We start from the raw sequence: 17,111 nt of genomic DNA, 5'->3' as shown, positions 1-17,111 counted from the left end.
CGTTAACACCTCCCCTAAATGTCCGCCCTGTTTCGGCGCGAAGGCCTTCGGCGCCGACTTGGGTGGAAGGACGAAACGAATAGGCGTTTTCTCTTTAGTAGGCTTAGGCGTGAGCGTAGGCACTACAGTGTCCTGAGTGGGAACCACCGTGGTCTTTCGGATCCGCTGTAAGGATTCCTCCACTTTCTTTGTAAGGGTTGCCGAGGGTTGCACCTGCTCGAGCGACCCCTCGTCTTCGAGAGCCTGATCGCCGGTAGGCTTCTTCTTCGGGGCCGACGCCCCATGCCTAGGCGCGTCGTCGCCCTGATGCTTCTTCGAAACCGTCTTCGGGTCCCCGACCCCTTTCGGTGCCGACGCGGTCGCGTCGGAGACCTTCGCCTTTGGCGTCGACCCCGAGGGCTTCGGGTCGGCCATCTTGGCGTGGCTCTTGGAGTCGGCCATTTTGGATTTCTTGGAAGTTGACGCCTCCAGAACCTTCTTCACCAACGCAACTTTCAGTTTTGGTTTCGCATCCGAGGGTGCGTGACCAGTTGGTTTCACTTTTGTTTTCTTCAACAGAAGAGATGGCTTAGAAATGTCCGTGACCGGGCCCGGAGGCGGGGACGTAGGACTGATAGGCAGATCTTGGGTAAGGCCCGAAGGCGATCCCTCGACCTGGGCCGTATGAAGGGGAATAGCCCCTGAGTCCGACTGGGGATGCTCGTCCTCTGAGCTATCTCCCATCGTGGCACAAGCCTGATCGTCGTCCCCTACCTCGTCGGAGACTTCGTCAAGGTCCGCGTCACCCGCGTCGTAGTTTTCCTCTTCGGACGCGGGGCCAGAGTCCGACTCCCGCACGTCGTCTTCTCCCTCGACAGATTCCTGGAAAATGTCATCTGGTGGGGGCGCCGAAGCCGACAATTGAGCCTGGAGCCGATTGGCCCGGCGAATCTTTAAAGTCTTCTTGCTTCGGAACTTCAAACACGCCATGCAGGTGTCTTCGCGGTGATCCGGCGACAAGCAGGTATTGCACACAGGGTGCACGTCGAGGTGCGAATATTTGGAGTGACACAGCGGACACTTTTTGAATGGAGTCCGCTCCATAGCAAAAGTTGTAGTGTAGGCCCGTCCGCGCCGAAGGCACGTGGAAGGGCAGCAAGAGATAGGAGCTGAGAGTCAGAAAGAAACCCGTACGCAACTATACCGACGCCCAGCCTAAAGACCTTTTGGTCTCGAGTAGAAGTTGAACAACTATCGGTTCCGACAGAGGGAACCGAAACACATCCGAACCCAATGGCGGAAAAAAACAATCTGGGGATGGAGGCGATGCCCATGCGCACTGTAGTCCAGGGGAGGAGCCACCTATCTCGTGATACTTCGAAGACTCTTCCAGGACAACAATGTGCAATCATCCGGACCCAACACTAGGTGGCGGTCTATGCACAGATATGAATTCAGCAGCCCACATGCCTCGAACGTAAAGTTAACGTGCTAATAAAGAGTATCAACCCAGGGCACGACTAATGTATTTTTGTCATTTTGGAATTAACAGCTGTTAATTGAGAATGGCTTCAATTATATATTCAATCCCAGTAGAGAATTTAAAACCGGTGCTCCGTGTGGTTCAAGTTCAGGACTATATTGAAAGATTTTGATTTTGTTTGCAGAAGACAAATTGTATTTACAAAATGTTCTATTGGCTGTCTGCCTGTTCACATTAATATGACTTACCAATTATATTGCTCGAGTTTAAGAAATTCTGAACATTAAATGGCAAAACTCAAAACTTTTTTGTCAAAGAAACGTGTGATGCTCGTCAACAGTCCAATAAAAAAAAAACGAGGAAGAAAATAGTAGAAACAAATGACTAGTCCATTTTGCGGATAAAACGGCACGCTTAGGAATCCAGCTAACTTCCGGCCAGATTCATGAAACGAAAATCTGCTCGCAAAGTGCCAGATTCTGGGAATCTATTTGAGATTCCTTAAATGCAATTCATGATACATTAAAAAAATGCGAATTCCCAATTTTGGGCCGCTATTTACCGCGAAGTCAAACCTCGTGGTAAATAGCGGAAACTTAGAAAAATGCACTTAAGTGCATTTTTCTAAGTTGTATGTTACACACACACATGTCCTTGGGACATGTGTGTGCGTAACACCAGCGTCCAATGTCATGTCAGGGGTGCAACCGGGTGTCCTTTGGACACCCCTGCACCCTTGAAATCGCAAACTCAAAATGCGAATCGCTAATAGCGATTCGCACATTGATATGTCATCCCATTCATTCCTATGGGCCTTTTGGCCCATAGGGATGACTGGTGAGTTATTCCTTATTTGCGATTAGCAGTTAGCTACATGAATCCCTTTTTCTGAGTCTGTAATAGTGATTCCTTAATAATCGCTATAACAGACTCGCAAAACAGGACTTTGATGAATCTAGGGGATAGAGACAAAATCCGAGAGAAAAAAGATCATTGTTAAAGAGAAAAATGGTTAATAAGGTTGATAGTTGTTGCCTTTGTACAGCGAAAAGGTCCCCACAAGCCTTAAAAGCTTACTAGTTTAACAAGAAGCAGTGTATTCTTCTCTCACACACAAATCCACTACAACGTGGGCAGCTTGAACAAGCTTCACTTGTGGACATGTACTCCACCAAGCCCAGACCCTCAACCCTGCTAGTAACAACAGCGGATGGTTCACTCACAGGATAGTGTACACGAATCAGCCGCAGTTTCGGTGTCGTGACGCCCATCAGCAAAAGTAATGTCTGGTACACTGATTTTTAGTTTGCAGTTTATTTTTATGTAGTGGTGCATATGATTTTCTTGGCACAGAACGTACACACCATGTTAGGAATCAATGCTAGCTACCTTCACACACCGAACAATCATAAATATGCTAACAGAATGAATCTAGGTGCAAGTTTCCATCTTTCATTTACATAATCTCCAGGCCCTGCCCATTTGAGGAGACCATGAGAGGAGAGAGTGAACAAAATAGCAATTGCGAGCAGCCAGCATATTTTGTTAGAAATCACAATAAAGAGCAGTTTGGGTTTTTAAAATGGTAGTTCTGTATTTCATTGTAGAATATGCGGAACACATGTACAGTTGAACGGCAACATACAACAATCTTATAGGGGGTTTTATTTTGCTGTTGCTTCGTATATTTTTGGGAAAGTTCATGCAGATGTGTTATACAGGGCCATCCCAAAGTGCCTTTCATGTGGCTGCAAACCAGTATCAACCAATACTGGGAAGACAGCATACAGCTCCATCATGTTCTGCTACACACACGGGTCAAGGTTGTAGTTGGTAAAAGCATTAATGCCATCTCACCTTAGGTCTTTTAATGAATGAGAACATCTGCACATGATTTCCCTTATACTACAAGCATTGGTGAGTCGATAGGCCAACAATGTAATCTGAGATGTCTTCAGTGATGTCATCAATAAAGCCATTTAACATGTGACAAGAGAGGCCATGTGCAAAGTCAAAAGCAGTGCAAGACGGGGGTGCGAGTTATGGTTAGTTTATCTAACCACAACTGGTGAAATTCAGTGACTTTCATGTTTTGTATCATTACCAGACCTGCACTTTACCTGTGGTCTCTAACCTAAGGAATAGTACGATTTACTATTCCAACACCTTCCCTACTGTACGTAGACTGGAGTTGGAATAGTAAATCATACTATTCCTAAGTCGAACGCCGTCCAGCGCATGACGTTGCAACGACTTGCATTGTAACAAACACAATGTAAAATACTGCGTTGTAAATGTATGCGTAGTAACGTCATACTATATATTCATTCAGTCACACACAAACACACATCTATGCAAACATTGGGCACTCTCTCAGTGGTGAATATGGAGTTAAGGTTATAACCAAAGCATTACTTTCACTTTTTTCAGTACATTTTATTTCAGTAAACCTCAAACATTAAAGTTGGCAAGCTGAAGATTTGTTAAGCAGTCCGAAATTTACAGTGGTTTGCACAAGGGCATTTTCCCACAGATCTTTTCTTTTTCTTGGCCTCAATGTCTGAACCAAGCTACAATAAACTTGGAAAGAATGCAGTGTCAAAAGCCACAAAGTGCATTTTGTGGGTCGTTGTACATGCATTCGGTTCTTCTACATATTCACCTTCCTGAATGGATTAGTGCATGCTTGAAAAGATAGTAAATTATTACTAAAGCAATATAGGATTTAAAATGTCATTACTGGCACTTGCCAAGATTTCAACTCCTGTAATGGAACGCCCTACAATAATGCCCCAGAGCTGAGGGTGTGATAGGGAGAGCAAGCAACTAGAAGCTGTTAACGTCAGACTGCATGTGGGCATTACATCTTTTAGCCCCTAATGTGCAGACCCTCACACCGACTACCCGTCACTGCTGCACATGCTCACTGAACGTAGAACGTAGGGACACCACAGCACTGAATGTCGGTATTATAAGCAGTCTGCCTCTTTGCATTCCTTACACATTCTATTGGTGTTGAATATATTATAGAACACTAAAGAAATGGAAGAAACATGCCTAGTTTTAAAAAGAAACAATGTACATCGGAGATTGTTGGGCCCATCTTTAGCAAACATCTGATGTCTATAGATTCGGACCCAAGAACAGGACATTTAAATGTGCTGGGATTATTTCATGTTTAGCAATGTTTGAGTGCTTGAAAAAGTGGATCCGACAGATGATCCCATATCCAACCATGTAATCACAAACATAACATCCAGTAAATAAGGTGGCAATGTGTTCGCTATGGCCCACCATTATTTGCACCATCCCTTGGCTGTAGTGGTTGGTAATGAATCCCCCTTGACATGGCTGTCATTATCCTGTGGGACTTCTTGACTAATGTCGACAAAGTGAAATATTTCGCTTGAAAGCTGAAGGGAATGGGAAAGGGCGTTTGGAAAGCCCATGGCACGGGCCTAGAATGTGTCCACGGGCCTCATTGGAACTTTCTCAGAGATGAGAAGCAAAGCTCCTGGGGTTGTGCCTTTTTAGTGACACAAACATCTCTATCTACAAACATTAGTAGACAGGAATTTGCACAAAAATTGTACGGCTCCTCGAGGCAGGTATAAGGAGAAGAAATGTTTTCATTTCTGCTTGTGTTTGCAACTTTGCATGTGTGCTGCATTGTACAGCACACATTCAAAGTGAGAAAGCCATAAAGCATACTTTTTATACTTGAAGGGACTACTTCCAGTACACAACGTATGATTCAGAGAGTGCACACACCCTTGCACGACGGCACATAGGTGTGTGCATTGGTGCATGGCTGCCAGAATTTTACCAGTGCATGGGGAGAGAACAAATGCACCATATTTTAGACCGGGAACATTTGTTTTCTCTCGCTTTGACACAAGGAAGAGCAGAAACGTTGGTGCAGAGTTGCCTTGTGTCAGAGAATAGGAAATCTGACTCTCACTCATTTTCACTTAGACATACATATGTGTACACATACCGACACGCTTGCTCCTTGCTCACACACATATATATTCTCTTACATGTACATACACTCACTCTCAAGTATGCACACAACATACATGTAAAACCATTTTTACTTACCATAGTAGCCGATAAAGTTCGTAAGTGTGTTCCATATTTAGTAGACTTCTAGTGAATAAAATATTATTCACTATTAGAATAATGAAAAGATGACAGAAAATAATAAAAATGTGCCACCCCTGTGTTTTTGGCACTGACTTTGCCACCTCTGAGGGCAAGATTTGCAAAGGCATAGCAACGGTTGCAAGGGGAAAACCAAGGGTCGCAGCTGCAAACTCTAAATAATGCCCACGAGTATCACAGTCCTTGTGTAAAAGTCACAACTTTTACTGAAAAAGAAAAAAGTTTCAATAACATAGATTTCACTCTGTAGAAAAGTAAGTTTGAAAAATTAAGACTTACATCTAAAAGCCTGGTCCATTCTAGACTATGGTCCACATAATTCCATAGACACACTTGTTTATCTTGTGCGCAAGACAAAAGCAAGTCTTTAAAGGGATGCGTTGCCAGACCCCAGAGTTCATCTGTATGACCCTACAAATAAAAACATCACACTTTACAAACTTGGATACATTCTCAATAAGACAGTACATCAAAAGGCACTTGCAATCATATCTATCCGCTAAGTCAAGACAAAATGAATTAGACTTGCCTGCACTTCTACTTGAAACCCATCATTGAACGTTCCCCGCAAAATAAAATTCCGCGATGTGCCAACCAAGAATTGATCAGCTTTTCCTTCAGCAACTGCTCGAATTGTTCCGTACTGATCAGGAACCTGAAATATACAGAAAAACAAATAGAAACTAGCATACACGTTGTGTAGTCTGTGTTTATTAACAAGCACACTCAGAAATTTGCAGTTTGTTTAGATTACCACCAATGAGCAAAATATCTTTTTACCTGCAATTTCTCTTTATATTTATTTTACAGACTCCTGCATTAGTCTCAACACTGTCAACTTTTGTATTCATGCCATTATAAAATAAATAAAGGTAACCATAAAGCAAAATTGTTACACTGTATGATTCTCCCTCTTTCCTTTCATGGATGTGCACGTACAGAACTGAGCAATTTGCAAAGAGTCGCCCAAAAATCCTTTCAAATGTTTAACAATTAAATCACATGCAGTTTTCAACACAGTTTAATTTAATAACACAGTTAACAGCCACACCCCGTTTAAGAATATTTTTTTTCAAAGTCAGATTTCTCATTCCAAGGTGTCAAGTTGGAGCCCAGGTGGACATGTCGATGCATGAAGGGGATTCCCACAAAAAAACATTACTACCAAAGTAGTAACCGGTTTCCTCCCAGAACTTAACTGGGCGATTCAGCAGTACAACTCCTGAGAAAAGAGCAGCTATGGCAGAACCCGGCTCTCAGTGACGTGGGAAGGGGGGTGCGGTGGGTGCGAGCCGTCCCGGGTGTCATTACTGAGGGGGGTGACCAATAATTTTCCGCACGGGGTACCATCTGACCTTGCTACGCCACGGCCGGCTCTACTGAGCGTAGACTCAGAATTTTTGTCAAGATCATAGAGCTGACCATTGTGAGGAAATACAAGTCAGGAAAAAGCCCACATGACCTTCCTATATCATAAGAATGTGTACCACAACGGTGCGCTTGCCTTAACCCAATGAGCACTAACACCTGCAGGTGTCCTTGTTAAAAAGCAACACCAAGCATGACACCAGAAAGGAGTTCAAGGGGGGAGGATGCTGATCAAACTCTTGAAACCATAGTTGTCACACAATGTCCTGGGTGGTTTTGTTTAGCTATCCACATGCTATAAAAATATATGCAGAAAGATAAACAGTACTATCCTGAAGTATTAAAGCAAACTGTGCCAGACTTGGAGAGTGAACAGTCAGATGACGGAGAACTAGAACTAAATAATATAAAACTCATTTTCCTAGACCAGGCGGAATGAGAACACTTAACTTCATGAGCCTAAGCAATCTAGCTTGATTAATCTTCGAGTTCATCCCAACCTGGAACCAAATCTAAAGAGAGGACGTGTTTTCATGACTTTTACAGAAATATTCAGTTAGAACCTGAAAGCTAAGTTCTCTCTTCTTCTTGCTTGTAAGGCAAACATCATTCTGTGAGGGCTTTTCTGTGTGGAAATATTAATACAAGCTACTGCAGGCCACCACATCAATTGGCTGTAGAGGAAGTGCAGCTGTCTGGCCCAGGCTCTTACCCACCCTTTACCACAGTCCTTTGCAAGGACTAAGATATGGCTCCACTCAGATCACATATTTATGAGGTTTAAAATAGGAAGTGCTAGTTGCTAACGGACCCTCTGTAACTTTGACCCCTTTTAACAAATCTGTGCATATGAAAGGAGGACCTTTAGTTTGACTGACCATGCATCTGCACATGCGTATCGCAAAGGAACATCCTGAAAACAAAGCACTTGTGCCAATGTTAAAAAAACATAGGTTTGACAAATAAGTTTTCCATTCAGACTTGCACACAAACAGCCTGGCTCTAAAACAGGTATAGATTAAAATCCGTACCTGAGGATGCGCCCGTCACCCCTTGTTATGGAAAGCTATATAGCCAATTAATCTACACACTCAGGAACACTTAGGCGTGCCGAGTAGCTTTCACCTTCTGACTGTGGGATCACTGCACTTTGTTCAAGAACATAAAATTAAGAAGCATTGCTTCTTTTCTGGGATTCCTGTGGAGTGTGGAGGGGTGTGGAAGATGGTGGTGGGGGACATCAGGTCTCTACCCCTCACCTCCTGGACACAAGCGTGGTGGCGATGGCTCACAGCCTAGCCAATAAACTGTTTAATAATATGAGTAACATACTCCAGTTATAGGAGTGTTGTGCTCCAGTGTGTTAAGAGAACTCTAGCCCTTCAAGGAACAGTCAGCTGTGAAAAGTGCAGAATTGCAAACTACAATAAAGCTCTAACAGTAATTTAAGAACTATTGTTGAGGCTCTGATGCTGGCTTAGTGTGACCAGCATCCGTATACAAATGCTTTATAAAATGTCGCAGAGCATGTAAGTACGCCACTGCAGAGCTGTGCTACACTGCTTGTGTTAATATGCACCGATTCATGAGACCGAGCATAAACGGGGAAATGTCATCCGGCACTATAGCGATAGAACTGCCTTGGCGTCTGTCACGGCTGGCACCCACCTCCCGCTGCCACGTCAAGATGGCCCGTAGGAATAGCCTCACAAGATGAGCAGAACGGGCGGGCTAAACGCTGACTCCTGGTAGCCTGGTGAACACAGGAAATGTGGTTTTATTCCCTTCCTGGGCTTCCTCGTCTCTTTCAGCGAACAAAACCAAGTGCCCCACCCCTGCCTCCCGACTCCACCCATCCCCCCTCCCCCCCCCCCCCCCCCATCCTCCCCGTGGTAATGCTTACCTCAATCTCTCTCTCAGGAATCAGATTGTGATCCCACAGAATGATCTTCCGGTCCTTCCCGCCTCCGGTCAGCAGCATGCCATTCCTCATCTGACAAAGCGTGAACACGCTGCCATCATGAGCTCTGATCTGCTTTTTTATTTGATACACACCTGTCCCAAATACAAAAAAATGATTTTCAATGTTATTCTTATCACCATCAATTCATCCCTCATATGTACTAATGCTTTGAGGACTGGACACTGTAGTGTGACGTGTATTTTGTTGACCTGCAAACACATCCTGTATCATTTATTTGCATTATCTGCGCAGCGCTTTGGTACTTTACGGTATCAGACTGTGCCGTAAAGTTGTGAATGTGATGGAAGCTTGTGGCATCGACGGGCTTTGTGTAAATACACATAACTGCAATATGTTTGAAAATGAACATGTAAAAAGTGAAAAACGCAAGAGTTATTGGCTGGAGGAAACTTAAGTGAAAATGTGATGATGGTTTCAATTAAGTAAATGAAATGCATGTCATGTACATGTAGAAATTGTTCACATTTAGGTTCAGTCCCAGGGGACAGCATTGGGGATGAGCTCTTAAACCCGTGATGTGCAAAGATAACCTTAAGGCCAGATCGACTGAAATTCAAATCGCAGAATGTTTTATTCATATAATCTTTGAGTTGTTTAAAGTACACATGCAGTAACACAAACAGTGGATGACCAAGACTGGAGCCGGTACCTGGATACTCAAACGAGAACATCTGGCCCGGATCTACTTGGTGAACTGCAGTAGATGAGTGAAGGATGCTTTATTAAAATATGCACTAATGTCAAACAGAAAAGCAATGGCCAAAAGTGAGTGAGTGGTATCAAGAGGTTTTCATTCATTGAGTGACGGAAGTGACGTGCACCCCTAATAAAAACACAAAAGGAGGCAGCATGCAAAGGTTCACTTTCAAGTGCAAAACCTGTAGTACTTTGAATGATCATGGAGGCGTGAGAATGTAACTGAGTAAGAGCACAGGTTGTTCATTGCACTGGTTAACGGATGCCAATGCACTCCTGCCTATGGACAACGAACACGGAACTAACACCAGATGCCAAAATGCAAGGAGAAGGTTAACAAGCAGGGGCATAGCCAATAGGTCTCGCTTTTGGGACTGTATAAGTATTTAGTAATGCAGCACAATATCCTTGGTGCAACATTAACTGTTGCATGTTTAAACACTTATAATGTCCCAAAGACGAGACCTATTGGCTATGCCAATGCTTGTTCATTCTGAAAATCTGGTCACCCTACTCAGACTGAGCATCCCCCAGTTGGAATAAGCTGGCCACAGTGGCATTATCACCATCCTCTGACTAAGCACACTCCTACTTCAGTACAATTGGGCGTATGCATTACTCAAATCAGGATTGACTGAGCTATATGTTGAGAACTGTGTAGATGACGCATTTTCTTGTGCGTTAGTACATGATTCTGATCCTGTTGGTGCATTGCACAAGTGCCTTGAACAAATGTCCAGCCGTGGAATGTCCTTTTATCTTAAGCATGCCTGTGGAAGGTGAGTGTTTGCAGCCAGTAATGAATATGTGTACTACAGGGTTGGCCTTTCTTCTCCAGGGAGTCAGTGAAGAAAATATAACATTATTTCCACCGGAGATTAATTCATTGAGCCCCGTAAAGACAGGTTCAGCAGCAGTTTCAAGTAGCCTTGCCACCTAGCCACTATTGTCCATGCAATGCCAATAATCCTATTTCAATGCAAGTAAAAAAATTAGGGGAAATCACTAACTCCAATATTTTACTCGTTTAAATTAAAAACTCTACACAGGAATACAAACCGAAGCACTAGAAACATGTTCTTGAACTGAATACTCTATGCACAAATCATTATTGTTGAAGGCAATGGCGACTTGTGCTGAAAAATGAGTACTTGAGTTTTTCCTCGAATTATTACTGAGGTGACAGCTCCTAGTCCTTTAATAATCCACATGCACAAAAACGTGCTATTTGTCTCTGTGTTTAGTGGCTCCATTAGGAGGGGGGAGTGCAAACAGAGGAACATTCGCAGTGATAGAAGATGCACATGAAACTGACGAAGATGGAGGGGGAGGAGGGGGGAGTGCGAGCAGAGGAGCCTGATTACAGCAATAAAAACACAGATAGCACTTGTGCACATACACAAGCTCGTGAACGCAAGCTGTAGGCCAGCAAATGCCTCTGGTGGCACTTTTAAAAGCCACTTACTAAATGTCTCGAAGAGACAGCATGAGCTGTCTTGGGCGAGACCTAAAAAGGGAGAATAATCAACATGTCTGCCCCGTTCTGCATGGAACACTGAAAACAGAAATGTGAGAGGGGAGAGGCAGCATAAGCAATTACCATCTCTAAGGAAATAAGTAGACTACTGAGGAACTGAGGGTGTCTGACTGATGGCCTGCTGAACACACAGCATTTTAAGATGAGACTTCAGAAGAACTAAGGGTGTTGGAGTCTAGTGGACCCATACTGTAATAAATAAATGACCTCAGCAAGGAAAAGATCTTAGAGAGAAGCCCTGTAAACATGTCACAGTAGTGAAGTACTGGTGATAAGTGATATTTTGTAAGCAGATATATTCCCCTGACTCCCAGTAAGGGTGTAGATGAGATTGGGTATGAGACCTATTCTATTCTGAAGTACATATGCTTACGCAATAATACTAGGTAGGGCATCTAGAGTATCTCCTATCAGCAGAGTGAGCAGCATAATTGAAGAGAAAAATGGCAACAACCATATTGAAAGTACTGTGTACTTGATTACTGGAGCCATTAATGTTTTGGCAGTAGGGTGTGCACAGACTCTGGTAGAGGGGTTTCTCCGCTTTATTGTCACAAAGAGCTATGCTGGCAGAGCAAACTTGGATAAAGTCTTTTCTAGGTTACTGTGCCCAAAGATGGCAAAGGGTTAGTCTGATTTGTGGAAAGTGCAAGAAATGAGAAGATCTTTTTTTCCAGAACCCATTTATTATCAAGCACAACTAGAGTTCATTAGGCACTGATCCACAGGCTTGAAACATGCAAGGCCTTCACATACACATCCCTGTTCAGGATCACCACCTGCCTTGCAAAGAGCCATCAATAGTCACATATAGGAATCACAAACCCCATAAATTCCCGGTTTTCTGGCAAGTATACCAAAGTTCAATCTTCTACCACAATCGTCTTGGCACAGCTTGGATCCATACATCAAGACATGTAGATATGTTGACAACATTCAACTATTTCAAGATCTCCGGAAAAGCCATTTAAGACCTCAAAACCGGCTCTGACCTTAGCACCGATGTACCTTAGTCACAGGCATTAGTATATTCCCATAGTAACCACGCAGTGCCATGAAGCAACTAAGATGAAGCATAAACCGTTGTAGGGAAATAACATCATAGGTCTATTAACCCCCCGCTAATAAGTTAACCTGGGGGTGATCCAAAGGTGGCAGCCACTGTTGAAACCCTTACACTGACTGCTCAACAAGATCAAAGGAACATCATAACATCTCATATGATGCAGAGGCAGGGAGCTGCCGCCAAGTTTGAGTCATTACAGGCTACTCCCAAAACCAGCTGTTCAAGTGCACATAAGAGCCGGGGGACTCAGTGTCACAGTCTTTAAACCATGGTCCCTGAGGTATTCTGCCTACACCTCCTCTCTTTGGCAGTGTTAAGTGGAAGACTTCTGTGCATCACAAATGCTGTATCGCTATATAACTATACCTACAATGCAAAAAAGAACATCATCTGACAATACCAATGGCAGCCAACATCTTGAGTGGTACGAATGACCGTATTGCATCAATAGAAATAGGTTGAGAAGTAGAGTGGGTTTCTTCTCGGAGGCCGTCAAAGAAGGAAATGGCCCCATAGGAACAAGGCCACAACCGTACTCAACAAACTTCCAACCCCCAAATATGATGCTCCCAACAAGGCCCAGTGTGACCACATCCCAGTTCTTCTGAGGGAGGGGAGGGATGGGGGGGGGGGGAGAGAATTGACCCATGGCTGAAGGGTAATGACCTACTGCGCCACCGCCAACCGATAGTGTCCCTACATAAGATGCAGGCAGCAACAAATCCAGAATTAGATGTCAAAAAGTGCTACCTAATGAAGACTACATTTCTCTTGTTCAACAATAGCTCAAAAGAACCACAAATTCAAGTCTGGCTCTCCTACATGACTTCACAGCCCAGATGACAGATAATGCAAAATTAATTTAATTCGCTCGTGACACAGATCTTACATTCAACAAATACATAACCAGGAAAACCAAGACATCATGGTAGCAAAATCTCCTCTTTAAAGAAAGTAAAACCTTTTCCCCAGTTGCCAATTTCAGATCATGAAAGAATGCATTTCCTACATTGAAAAAAGCAACTTGTGCGCAACAGCATCCCAGATACCACCTTGCCACCATTGAAAGGCATCCCAAACATTGCAGCACATCTCAGCAAGTGTCTGCAAAAGTACAACCACATCACCCAGACACTGCAGGAACAACTGTGGCTTCAAGTCCAGCTGGATCACATAGAATGATTAAATATAATGGGGCAACCCAGTGTCCCTCAGAACCTGGGTACATATGATAATTGCTACAATGTGTTCTGTAGGGTTAAACAATTGCTTAGTGTAAAGGATATTAATCACGATTAAATACAGAGCTTATAAACTCACCAAATCAGCCGGAACACAGCAAACAAGAGAACAGAGTTAACGTTTTAGAATGTATATATCCATTAAATGTTTCATGGAATATAGGGCCATTGTACAGTTAAATCACAGGACAAAGATCAGAAAGGAATAATACAACATATAGTGTGGGCAGTGTAACATGTATATTTACAACAAATAACTAATACAAGAATCGGGACAACAATAGAAAGTTATTTGAACAGAACCATCCAATAATTACATATGTAGTTCAGTCTACACCCTGTGTTACCCGTAACAAGGATTGCTGTGGTGTAGTGACTCAGGACGTGATGTTGCTAAGCATCGACGTTTCGACCCAGGATGTATGTGCCTATTATAAAACATTACGGTGGGTCTTCATCAGGACTGATAAATGTTCTGACAACAGTCGGTGTAATAGAAGGTAGAGTTAATATGGACTACACTCATTTAAAAATAAATCATAAGTTAACCATCAAGATATCTGAGTGAGAATTGACTAATTACCACAAATTAAATAATAATAGTAATACACTTAATGAATCTACAATGTTTTATTCACAATGTAGACAAAACCAGGATATAGTATCCAACATTACTCATTTTGAAAAGGTTGAATAGTGCCCCTGGGAGTAAGGGAGAAGTGATAAGGTGAGGATAGTGCAGGTAGGAATAGTGACAATAAAATCAGACAAAAATCTGACACATTTAAAAATCAATTGAAATGTACAAACGATAATGAATCCAAATGTATCACTTAAACAAACACATGCCCCACGTAGTACATTATATGTAACAATTTCAAATGGGGGGCTGGAACATAGAGGACAGTTGTCGACGTTTCGACCCACAGACGGTGCAGGAACTAGTGGAGCCCTTGCGGCGGGGTCTTCATCAGGACAGGTAGGGGACTAGCAACCTAATTAAATCGGTGCTCATCATCATTTATCATTGTAGAAAACCTCAGTGTGAAGAACATGAATTCATCTTAATTGTAACCACTAGCGTTAAGGCGGCCTTCACGGCCAGTTGGACTTAAAACTCGCGGGTGACTCCCGATTTACCCACAGCGCCTGTTTACTACGTGGGGACGACCGCAATTCATACTGAACTCCCTGATAAATCGTCGGATTTCCAGTGCCTTGCGTCCCCGGGCCGGTTTTCGATTCCCGCCTTAACTCTAGTGGTTACAATTAAGATGAATTCATGTTCTTCACACAGAGGTTTTCTACAATGATAAATGATGATGAGCACCGATTAATTAGGTTGCTAGTCCGCTACCTGTCCTGATGAAGGCCCCGCTGCAAGGGCTCCACTAATTCCTGCACCGTCTGTGGGTCGAAACGTCGACAACTGTCCTCTATGTTCCAGCCCCCCATTTGAAATTGTTACATATAATGTACTACGTGGGGCATGTGTTTGTTTAAGTGATACATTTGGATTCATTATCGTTTGTACATTTCAATTGATTTATGAATGTGTCAGATTTTTGTCTGATTTTATTGTCACTATTCCCTACCTGCACTATCCTCACCGTATCACTTCTCCCTTACTCCCAGGGGCACTATTCAACCTTTTCAAAATGAGTAATGTTGGATACTATATCCTGGTTTTGTCTACATTGTGAATAAAACATTAAGTGTATTACTATTATTATTTAATTTGTGGTAATTAGTCAATTCTCACTGGGACCCCTTCCCTCTCAGTAACAATATGACCCAGGTCCCAGTGACTTTTCTTGGGTAAACCACCTCTTAGATACCATCAAGATATCTAGCAACGCAGTGCCCCAACTGTTCAGGTATTTCCTTTAAGTCACATAACAAAGTAAACATCCACCTCGCAAACCATCCACAGCTCGCCCAGTGACAAAAACTCTAGAACAATGTAATGAGCTTGCGGAATTCTTCCACAACAAAGTTTCCCAGATCCACTCCTCCTTCCCGATAGCTGCTACAAATCCAGGAGCAACCGACCAATCTTCTTCGAGACACCCCTCCCCCCAAGACCAGCCAAATCTTGAACATTTCCCCCCATTAGACCTTGACACCCTTGACATATTGGCACGCCAAGTCAAATCTGGCTCCCCGTGTGATCCAGCTCCACTGGAGATCTTGCTTCAAGCAAGCCAAGCCACCCTACCTGTAATCCTGGATCTACTAAACTCCTCCATTTCCTCCTGTACAGTGCCCACTGTATGGAAGAGAGCCATGGTACTAGCACTGCTAAAAAAGCCCAACCTTGATCCAGATGACCACTCCAGTTACCGCCCTATCTCACTTCTCCCCTGGGCAAGCAAGGTCCTGGAGAAGTATATAAACGCCCAGTTAGTTCAATTCCTTGAGAACAACTCACTACTGGATACGTCCCAGACAGGCTTCAGACCTAAGCACGGTACTGAAACCGCCTTGCTAGCGGTTACCGAAGAATCACGCAGGATACTTGATCAAGGAGGATCAGTGGCAGTGATCCTCCTTGATTTAAGCGCAGCCTTCGATACGGTCAGCTATGCCACCTTGCTGAACCGTCTACACAATATCGGAGTATCAGGCGATGCACTGAGGTGGTTTGACTCCTTCCTGACCAACAGATCCTTTCAGATCTTTGACGGGGAAACAGTGTCAGCCAGCAAGTCACTGAGCTGTGGGGTGCCGCAGGGCTCTTCCTTAAGCCCTGCGTTGTTCAATATGTACATGAAACCACTGGCTGGGGTCGTTGAACCGCACGGTATTAAAATCATATCGTATGGCGATGATACCCAGCTAGTGGTTTCCCTGGCACAAGAGAGCAACAGGCAAACTCCGGAAGGCCTGTTGAAATGTTTAGAGGATGTCGAGTGGATGACAATCTCCTCTCTAAAACTTAATGGAGATAAAACTGAGCTCATGCTCCTGGGCCCAGTTTCACCAGTGCCATTAATCTCCCTATGGCCCCCCTGTCTGGGTACCCCTCCTACCCCTAAGGAAAGTGTAAAAAGCCTAGGAGTATGGCTGGACAAAAGTCTCTCTTTCTCCACTCAGGCCACAAAGCTATCTGCCACCTGTTTTGGCCTACTCAGAACACTGAGGAAAGTTCTACCCCTTTTGCCAATGGAAGCCAAACAAGTGGCAGTACAAGGCCTGATTCAGTCCCAGCTAGATTCGAACAATGCCCTATATGTGGGTGCCCCTGAGATGACCTTGCGAAAGTTGCAGGTGGTACAGAACTGTGCAGCCCGCACCCTGCTACAGATCACACGAACTCAGTCAGGCAGAGCCGGATTAAAAAGTCTGCATTGGTTACCAGTGAGGCAGAGAGTGGCATTTAAGGCACTATGCATTGCCCATCGGGCCTTCTGGAAGACAGGCCCAGCAATCAATGACAATTTAGTCACTCGTTACCACCCAAGTAGAAACCTTCGCTCCACGGAGGCTTTCTTGGCTGTGGTACCCAGAGTCAGGAGAGCTAGGGCCGGAGGCAGGATGTTCTCCCTGAATGCCTCGAAGTTGTGGAACTCACTTCCTCTACAACTTCGGTC

The 17,111-nt window shown here is 43.8% G+C and overlaps 1 protein-coding gene across 1 annotated transcript in view; it reads right to left on the bottom strand.

Moving 5' to 3' along the window:
• The window catches only part of LOC147662083 (echinoderm microtubule-associated protein-like 4), a 133,666-nt gene that overhangs the window by 52,644 nt on the left and 63,911 nt on the right, over positions 1–17,111 (bottom strand). Inside the window, exons 8-10 of the mRNA XM_086951124.1 lie at positions 8,898–9,049; positions 6,156–6,281; positions 5,906–6,037 (exon numbers count right to left, since the gene is read on the bottom strand). Of these exons, the coding sequence (XP_086807250.1) occupies positions 5,906–6,037; positions 6,156–6,281; positions 8,898–9,049 (410 nt within the window). The remainder of the gene's footprint in view (positions 1–5,905; positions 6,038–6,155; positions 6,282–8,897; positions 9,050–17,111) is intronic.

This window comes from Lissotriton vulgaris, unplaced genomic scaffold, assembly GCF_964263255.1.
Source record: "Lissotriton vulgaris unplaced genomic scaffold, aLisVul1.2 SCAFFOLD_4152, whole genome shotgun sequence".
Lineage (NCBI taxonomy): Eukaryota > Metazoa > Chordata > Amphibia > Caudata > Salamandridae > Lissotriton > Lissotriton vulgaris.
The sequence above is the reverse complement of the archived record's forward strand: the minus strand, read 5'-3'. Positions and strand labels throughout refer to the sequence as shown.